The sequence below is a fragment of the Sinocyclocheilus anshuiensis genome, unplaced genomic scaffold (assembly GCF_001515605.1).
Source record: "Sinocyclocheilus anshuiensis isolate Anshui unplaced genomic scaffold, SAMN03320099.WGS_v1.1 scaffold412, whole genome shotgun sequence".
NCBI lineage: Eukaryota > Metazoa > Chordata > Actinopteri > Cypriniformes > Cyprinidae > Sinocyclocheilus > Sinocyclocheilus anshuiensis.
In genome coordinates this window covers 490,796-500,970 of record NW_015558661.1, presented here as the reverse complement: position 1 = coordinate 500,970, position 10,175 = coordinate 490,796, and the positions used below count along the sequence as shown (strand labels likewise).

The 10,175-nt window shown below is 39.8% G+C and overlaps 1 protein-coding gene across 1 annotated transcript in view; it reads right to left on the bottom strand.

Moving 5' to 3' along the window:
• tnksa (tankyrase, TRF1-interacting ankyrin-related ADP-ribose polymerase a) overlaps positions 1–10,175 on the bottom strand; it is a gene marked incomplete at its 5' end in the record, with an annotated part of 100,305 nt that overhangs the window by 50,982 nt on the left and 39,148 nt on the right. Inside the window, 2 exons of the mRNA XM_016477210.1 lie at positions 5,766–5,841; positions 8,030–8,066. Coding sequence (XP_016332696.1) covers positions 5,766–5,841; positions 8,030–8,066 — 113 coding nt within the window. The remainder of the gene's footprint in view (positions 1–5,765; positions 5,842–8,029; positions 8,067–10,175) is intronic.

Here is a 10,175-nt window from a genome sequence, read left to right as displayed (position 1 = left end):
TTGTGTCAGGATCAAAAAACAGTGAAATTAGTGAAATTTTTGTGAAAAGTCAACTTTTTGGCCAATGAAGCTTTTAGCAATTATTTAAAATGCATCTAATCACTCTACACAATGCTCTAGAAACAATGTGAATGAACACCACAACAGCTTAAGCAGCAAACTTTGCAAAACACAATTTATGTCACTGCCAAAACTTTTGGCCATGACTGTACTTGCTGTTTTAATTTACCTTATTAATACTTTAATACGGTGGGTGGCCCAGTAGTGCACAACACAATATCTACACAACAAAATCGCCACAACACAACACATAGGACTAATTTCCTTGTGTTGTGCTAATTTTGCTATATTGTGGATTGTTTCCGTTGTGTTGTGCTAATTTTGTTGTGTGGCGGCTTCGTTGTGTTGCGAATTGTTTCCATTGTGTTGCAGCTTGTTTCCATTGCGTTGTGCTAATTCCATTGTGTTGTGGCTTGTTTCCATTGCGTTGTGCTAATTTCGTTATGTTGTGGTGTTGTGGCTTGTTTCCGCTGTGTTGTGGAGATTTCGTTGTGTGGTGCACTACTGGGCCACCATACTTTTAGTTGACTAACTAAATAAAGTAGTGCTTTTCCATAATTGCAGTTTAAGCAATTATGTAAAAGCAGTGCCGTTTCATAATAATTGCTATTGAACATTGCTGTGGTCTCGAAATTGGTACACTAGTATTCGTATCGACTACTGAAATATTGCTCTTGTGACAACCTTATTCTATACAATGGTTCCATGTGCTTGGTTTCTGCAAGGGAACACAGGAAGGGAAAAAACACAACAATTAAATCAATATTATTTTATGAATGATGTGTCCTGTATAATCTAAAATCCCCAGAGAGGTGAAGTGTGTGGAAAACAGCAAGCAATAAATTGAGGGCCCAGGGCCATCTGTTACAGCATCCAGGGCTCAGAGCGTGATGGCCACTGAGGCAAACATATAATTACAAAATGAAAAGTGGTTCACTTGTAATGGAGAGCGGGTGAAAGTGCGTCACGCCATTGCCATCCATACAGAAGTTGCTCGTATCTGGCAGCGGAGTGGAGCGGAAGATATCATTTTGAATGGAGATATCTTGGCTAATTAAGGCTCAGTGGGAAGGAAGTCTACAGCATTATCATGCACCAGTCTGAATATCAAAGCACTATGCATGACCAAGACAACCATGGTGAAGCACCTTGTAGTGCAAGTATGGACAATATGCTGCAGTGGACCTGGTGGACCTCCCTCACCAGCATTGTGTTTTCGCTTACAGACAACACATGGGTCATGTTTCTATTCTCAGTAAATCAAAAAAAAATATAATAATAATAATCCAACCTGCTTTATTGATTGTGCAGCATGAAGCAACTGTGAAAAGTTCTATAAAATGAAACGTAGCACTGAGGACAGTGTTATCAACACAAACATCCCACACTTTTTAGAAAAGAGAGGTGGACAAAGCCTTTCACTAAATCTTGTGTTCACTATAAACAGTAAAGCTGGGCAACAGTCAGGAAGAAAAGGCAGCAAATATCAGTGAAAGAGGCCTAAAATTACATTAGTGGGATGACATTAAAATAGAATAATAAAATAAAATAAAATGTTCTTTCAAGTCAAACATCACCTCTGTATGAATTGTGAGGTGTCCATTTTTACAAAACATTTACAATAATTGTTTTGTATTGCTGAATGACTGTACATGAGGCCAAGAGGAAAAGAAACTGATATATTCACAATAAAGCCGACAATAATGCCGACATAAAGACAAGCAACATAGGCTATATACATATATAACAGGCATATGAAGATACCACTGTTTATTACTATATTTTGGCACTTGGTACATATAAAAATATGCTAAAATAATTTACATCAGAAAATCATGCCTTTTTTGCTTTCTTTCGCTCTCTCTCTCTCTCTCTCTCTCTATATATATATATATATATATATATCAATATATGGTTTAATGCATGTAAAGGTATAATAAGAGGGGCTATATGAAAAATAAAAGTGGAGAATAATGCCAATATTGGGTGTTCTAAAATATGAAGTTATAGTGAACAGCTTCAATTTAAACTAATTGGTACCCTTAACCAAAACATCTGCAGTATTTACTGATTAAAAACATAATCATAAAACAAAAAACCAAACATAAAAGCAAACCGTGAGAAATCTGAACCGATACACCCCCTGTTATTACAGAACACCGAGCATAACCACAACACACTGTTTGGCACAGAGATGTGTGGACAGAAGACCAAGGAAGTGCTTCTCTGTCTGAGCGCAGAATACATAATTCAACCATATGGGGGTTTGGCGGGGGTCCAGCTAAAATCTGCTCAGCGTTACAGGACGGGGGTGTTTTGTGGAGGAAGGCTCTGTCTTCTAAACTGTGCTGGCGGTCGCTGTAAGTCAAATCACTTTTCATGGTTGAGTCTAGAGTATCAGGTGGATGAAATTGGTTATGAAATTAAAGGGACAGAGCTCTAAATAACACACTTCCAAGGTCTTTCTCTTCATTGTAGAGTGGAGAAGAATAAAGCCGGGTAAACAAACAATAGAGAAATACCTCTCGGTGGATCTACAGAAGAAGGTATCCTCTGATTACATCAAACAAACAAAGGATTCCGGCTTTGCGACCTGACATGCTCTATTCTTCCTGTGGTGTCTTTCTGTATCTAATGAAGTAGCGAGTGCACCAAGGGCTGTATTCAGAAGCAAAGAAAGCAACAAAAGGCAGGAGAGTGGCATCTCCGTGATTCAGGGAGAAGCCACTATTGACATTAGCTTAGACTGATCTTTATACACCCATAAAGCTGCCTGGGAGAGCAAAACAGCCAACTAAAGCAGATGGACCCAGAAAGAGCATTTTTCGTTAAGTCCAAAAGAACTAAAGATTATCCCAGGCATAATGCACACGCCAGCTCTTTGTGTTTGAATAAGCATCATCGTGGTGATTGTAAAATTCTTACGCATCATGAACCAAAATCTATTAAACACGAAATGCAATGCCAATCTATTCTGTGAGTGGGATGAATCCATTGAGATTCATTTGAGAGGGTACAGATCAGATGCATCTAAATACTGTAATCCCTTTACTAATGACGGTATCTCGCACAGAAACACTCTCTGAAATTACTAAGGTGACGAGCATCAGACTTTGTTAGAGGTGTTAACACAGACAGGCGAGATATGGGCCTTTGGGTCGATAAAAGCCAATCTCAGGTACATCCTCAGTGAGCCTTTACTCCACTCACCTGTTTTAAGATGAATAGAGACCTTGTTAAACAAGTTCAGGGATGAATTTCAATCTAGGCTGTTTAAAAAAAACAAAAAAAACAAGGATGCTTAGCGCAATGTGAAATGGCCGACGTTTTGATCAAAAGGACAACATTTATGTTGTGTTATAAATGCTGCAAAATAAACGGCAGCAAGAAGCACAGAGACGTTTTTAAACGTGCAGCGCTGCACTGCATTAAAATGTTTTGGACATCAATTGCATTCTATTCAAGAAAACTGGAAACAAGTAATATCTCAAATCAGATTTGTTCATATCAAAAATAGACACATTGATACAAGTGTCAGTAAATGCAATCTAATACAACCATGTAACTGCAGTTAGTCATTTTAGGATTATGTTTGTGTACATATTGTATTATTTTTTAAGCATTTCACTCATGCAAAATACATTTTAAAAAAGCCAAATCCTATGTTAAGTTGCATTCAAAATTTATACGGTATAAAGTATTAAAAATATCTATGAAATTAGAGGATTGGTACCTGACATACAAAATGAAATCTGTCCTGCAATTTCTTTAAAATTATTTAATAAAATGTCTTAGCTTGTAATCACAAGTGACAGTGATTTGTTAATCCCGATCAGCACTGAGTAAAAAAAACAAAAAAAAACAAACTGGCAAATCATTGCAGCATCCTTTAGAGTGCTTATATATACTGCATTCGCAATCTAAAATTATTACTGCCACATTCTGCTGAATTAAGGGAATAATTATGCAATAAGGCACCAATCTTTGTTAAACACTTTTCAGTAATGTCACAGACAGTGCATATGAGATGAGAGTGCATGTCTGCAGACAGACTCTTCTCAAAATGTTTACCAAAGCAGAGGAAAAAAAAAAAACATTTTGGGTAGCACGCTTGGGAAATCAGTCAATAGTCGATAAATATGCATGAGGACTACAGAACCGGCTGAGAGTAATTCCCCTAAATCAAGCCCTTGATCTTACTGACAGATTAGGACTCTTCTGCAACCATTTCACTGCTCCTATCCTGTCCTCAGTGACAAATATTAGGGATGTAACGATTCACTCAACTCACGATTCTACAGAGGCAAGATGAAAAGAAAAAATACCATCTAAATTTTTCTAAAGACAGTAAGTTCCCCTCAGACATGCATTCATATAAACTCCTACCCCTAATTGAATCGCGATTTGTTTAGCATCCCAACCGATTTGAATCGTCACATATTTATTTAAATCGATTTTCAACCGGCTCGCGGTTAATCGTTACATCCCTAACAAATATTGATGAAAAAGTCATTGTACACAATCTTACATGTGCTGCTGACAAAATTCATAAAAGTCTTGTTTAAAATAGATATATCCGATCTGAAAACACACTTACTAAGTACACATGCATCATGCAACAACAACAAAAAACCTTCATTTAAAGCTCACATTAAACACAACGAGTGAAGTGTAGGTTAGTACTCTTGCTGCAAGTAAACTGTAGTATTTATTCATAAAAACCCGAGGGTTTGTTTTAATCTTTAAACCCAATGCAAGCAATATTTCTCTGAACCTAAAACTCTGATAAGTGAAATGTTGAGCCCTGAATTTCATACACAAGAACGAAAGCACAAACTAGTCTAATTAAATGGCAGTTCCACATAACTTACTTGAGTTATGTACTCGATTAAATATGAACCAATTAAAATAACAATTCAGTGATGCTTCTTAGCTTCAGCTTTAAACCAAACCCTGCACATTCACTTTTACTTGTAATTTGATGATGATGACATACATTAAACTTATTTTCAACTGCAAATAAGCTAATGCAAGGGGAAGGGAACAATGCCGCATTTCTCACAATGACGCCTGGTAGACACCATATTTAATTAAATATGCAAATGAAGGCAATGTCTCAATGGCTGACTTGAATCAATTCTATTTTGGTTGGAACGATAAGCAGTGTTAGTGTGAAAACGAAACAAAAACTAAATAAAATGCTCTCGTTACCAGAAATAAAAAATAAAAAAATATATAAAATAACAGAACTGGGAAAAACTGAATTCAAACTAAAACGCATTTTCATGAGTGAAAAACTGATCACAGAACAAACTAATTTTTAGGTATTAGTTTTTGATACATGCTATACCATAAACCCGTTACATTAAACATAAAAATGCTATTAGACTAGATAAACTAAGCCTGAAATAAACTGAAACTAGAAAACATTGGGAGAGAAAACAAACAATTAGTGAAAACTAACAAAAACTAAAACAAATTAAAAATAAAAACCGACATACAACTATATCAAGAATCGAAAAATATAATAACCCTGTACAGAAGTTGACTGAGACTAGGGTCATTAACTTGGCCAAGAGATGTTTATTAAATATGGTATCTACCTTGACTCCATTTTGGAAGTTTGTCAGAAGGAGAATATTAACAGCTCTATGGAGTTTTCACCAGCAGTAGTCAAATGTTTATGGCGCAGTGAATGTTCTTACCTTACGACCGTCGCTGGCATGGCAGTTGACGTTTAACGGTGTGAGCAGGGCCATGAGCTTCTCTTCATTTCCGCTCCTGAAGTAAAGCAGCAGTTTTTTAAAGAACAGAGGGGAACAGTAAAAAAGAACAAGCTAACATAGTGAATTTCACAGAGAAGATGAGGAGTGAAGGGTAAAGGGAGAGATGGGGGAATAAAAGTCATAACCAAAAGAGGAGCACATAAGATGATAAGCATCGGTCGGTGGTTTACTTCACGGAACATAAAGTAGTAAACGACAGTGTACCTTGAATATAAATTTATCACATGCCTAGGAGCGGCACTTGCGGATACTCTATATAAAGTTTTCACTGTAATTGGAGTGAGCCATAGCTTGGAGACCCAGCCTTTGTGGCCTGCAGAGGTTTGACTCATCAGCACCTGCCAGCGACTCCTTTACGTCTCGCCAGCAGCCCAAGCGTGACCAAGTATGACAGTGTTAGAGATACCAGACCTATGGCCAAAACCTTGTGCCATCTGGGGCCAAAGATGCCACTCTAATCAAAAGTAAACATTTATTTATATAGCACCTTTCAAAACAAAGTTACAAAGTGCTGGTGAACGGCAAAGAGACATATTTGCTGCAGAACAATGTAGTGAAACGTGTCGACATCAAGATTTCCATCCTTGGAAACTGTCAGGTTCTTGCAAGCATGCAAAAACAGACTTGTGTCGACTCTAGAGGCGCTTTCCTCAGGTCAAGCCTCACAAAAACAGTAAGGTTTGTGTAGTTGCTCTGGTCTCCTCTTGCCAGTAACTACAGATAACTGGCTTCAGTGAACAACACAAGATCCTTCATTTAAATGCACACGCTGCCGACGTGGGAAAATAGGACTGCCTGGGAGATTACAACTGGGAAGAGAGGCTGAGAAATGGGAGGGTGTCATCAATCTTCTTGATGCGTTTGTAGATGCATCCTGGTCTTCGGGAGATTACCACTTAGTAGAAAGCAGGCCATAAGTCAAACCCGTCTTTCTTGCGAATTGTTTGTCTGCCTATCGGCTTCGTCCATCTTCCATTCCGCAAGTCTCTACAAACAATTCTCAATTCATAGGGTTACATGGGGGGGCAGATCAACTTAATTCCACAGCAATGAAGCCCCCTGTGATCGTACGTGTTCCTAATGATCGGTGGAGAGAATTACAAGGCCTTTGTAGTTCCTTTCTCTCTTGATCATTAAAACAAAAAGAGTCCTGATTTGTATCCATGCTGCGGGCTGTGCCTCAAGGCAGGGGTATAAAGAGGGGGGCAAAGCCAATGGAGATGTAGACCAGAGTATGAAAAGGAACATCTTTTCTCTGTGACGAAGGCAGTGACTGCTGGGATCACAGAAATGTCAGATGTTTCCAGAGGCAGTATTGTTTCACCGTGGCCCAAGTGTTTAGTGAAATGGAGTTTCCTTGGACAACAGGTAGCTCCCTATCTCCTTCACATCCTCTTCCTGTGGTTTCACCTGCAGCACTCAGAAACCAATTAAAACCGAATTCACCACATGGAATAAAGCATTCTGCTGCTAAATGGAAACTCTCAAGCTTCCTCCAGGCCATCACATGTACGTATGAAAATGCATCTACTGAGTCAGAAATCCCCGGCCTTGATGGGAGCTTCTCCGACACATGCCTTAATCCACATCCATGTGCACAGACAAAAGAAAACTGACTATGGAAACCGTACAAGAGAACGGAATCATGAGAGGGTGGGAAATGAGACAAGGAAAGGTTGAGAAGGCATGTACTCACCTCGCAGCTTCCAGGAGAAGTGAAGTGGGAGAGAGATAGGGGGCAGGATCGGGAAAGGTCCTCAAGTCGCGATTCAAACTCAGGACGCCCGTAGCTAGGGTTGGGCCGATAGACAGTGCCATCGTCCATCGCCGATGACTGATAGACATCACAATGTTGAGCCGGCATCGTGATTACTAAATGTAATTACCCCCCGTAATCCGCCCGCCTCCCAATACTGTGTTCGGAAAGAAAATGATGTGTATCTGGAACCACTAAAGGGAATAAATATGAGATGGGAGGAAAATATATATATTAATAGCCTACTTTCGCAGTTATATCATATCATAATATCAATTAAACTGTATTTAAAATTGCGGGCATCAGGGAGCCGCACACATCCATGTGCACAGACAAAAGAAAACTGACTATGGAAACCGTACAAGAGAACGGAATCATGAGAGGGTGGGAAATGAGACAAGGAAAGGTTGAGAAGGCATGTACTCACCTCGCAGCTTCCAGGAGTTCGTCCTTCTTGTATTCGCCTAAGTGATTACAAAAAATCATGGTGTCAGAGGCAGACAGGATGAAGGACATACAGCAGCAGCAAGAAGCCAGAGTAACTAAGGAGCAGCGGATCGCCGGCAGCCCCACACAGACACGCTCAAACACATGTGCGCACAGGCATCAGTGCACCAGCACTGCCTCGCTTTCCTCTCGTTCTCTGCCCGTCTCTCTCTTCTGGTGGTGGCGTCGCCGAGCACCAACCCCTCTCGCCTGATGAAACCGTGACACTGAGCAGATTGTGGACACGGCATCGGCAGTGTCTTGGATACGACAGATGAACTGACGCATATCCCTGTTCACTCCGCAAATTAAATGGCTCTCTTTTTCAGGCAGACAGACACCACACACACATATATACAAACACACACACACCCCTCCCCTTGTATACAGTCAGTGAGCCTGATACTTCCCCTCCACTGTCTACTTTATGTTTGTATAGGAGGAGACGTTGCCGTGATAACACAAGATAAGGTAAAGGGGGGGAAATATGTAATAAACAAATGCCGCCCGCCCCGCTCTCTCTCCCACAATACCCGGCCTCTTAGCCAATCAGAGAGACTCAACTAATTCAGCTGTGATTCCTCCCCACCCCCACACTCTCGCTCTCTCTCTCTCTCTACTGAGGCTTGTGGAGACAAGAGAAGTGAGGAATAAGGGGGGAGGATGCAAAAAGACAGGGCCAATAAGGGAGGGAGCGGAAAAAGCAGCAGAAAGGCATGTGAAAATGTTGTGGAGAGGTGGATATCATGACATATGGGGGCTGCATGTAGGGGTGTTTAAACAACAAAATGGCTAAAACAAAATGCTGCAAGCAGGGCTTGTTTGCTGCTTTGTGGCAGTCGCAAACAAAAGGCTATGAATCACGAGTGGGGAAGGATGGTAATAAAGCAGAAAACAGCGTGTCTGGAAGACTCATTACATCCCCGTGTGCTCGTCAGGCCATCGGCTGTGTGTTTTCACTGAGAGGGCGGTGAACCTCCGAGCCTGACGACCCCCCTGCTGAGAGATCCAAATGGAGCACGGTGCAAAACACAAAAACACGTATAGGGTCTAAAATTATGTTTTTGCTAATAGTAGGCCATAAAATTGTATTTTGCATCGTTTTGATAAACAATATGTATTTTTGTCCACATGACAATGGGATTATTTAGCCGGCGTTTCCATTTTATTGCCGAACTGATTTGTTGGCATTTCAACTACGGATCCTGTTCAGACTTGTTTTAAAATTTATGCATTATATACTGTCTCTCTGTAAAACAAACACACAAACAATAATAATACATAATAATTATATTCCTCAATGCCTGGCATTGAAACTGCTTTTGAATGCACGATCGCTTTTTAGCTTCACTTTCGAGATTCGTGATCGCATGCACTCCATTTATACTATGGAGTGGCAGTGCTTACTACTTACCACACATTTTACAAGATTAGATGTTTGTCAGTGGTGCTGAGGATCTGCAAATCATTCGTCATCATCCTCAGTCATCTTTCCTTACTCTGTTTATGTGGTAAGTGAAATTCTATGTAGTGTAATGTAACAGGCAACCGTTAGCAATCGTCCACCCCCTCCCCCCGCTGATGTCATCGTCCATCGCGATGTTTTACTGTAGACACCGTCCAATGCCAATTTTGTAGACATCGCCCCAACCCTACCCGTAGCGCAACAATGCTGTATGTCGGCACGCTGCCCACAAGGCTATCGACGCCGACCATAAATTTGTTTTTGTCGCAAAATGAAGAATGACCATTTTAAAGAAAAAAATAGGAAAGAAAAAAAATCCATGCCTTTCGTTTTAAACCACAGGTGACATTTACACTACGGTTAAATTCAATTACATTAGTTAACGCCAAATATTATTTAAAAACCATTTACTGTATTTTTAATGATGCAATATTAATTTCCACATATACTAATACATTTAAATTTGATATTAATATATAATTAAGGAACAGGCATTAACAATAACCAACATTTATTTTAAGAATTACCATTATCTTAGGTTGATAAATGTTGTTTATTGTTAGTTCACGATAGGGTTGTGCGATATTGAAGAAAAATGCGATATGCGATACCTTGTTAAAAA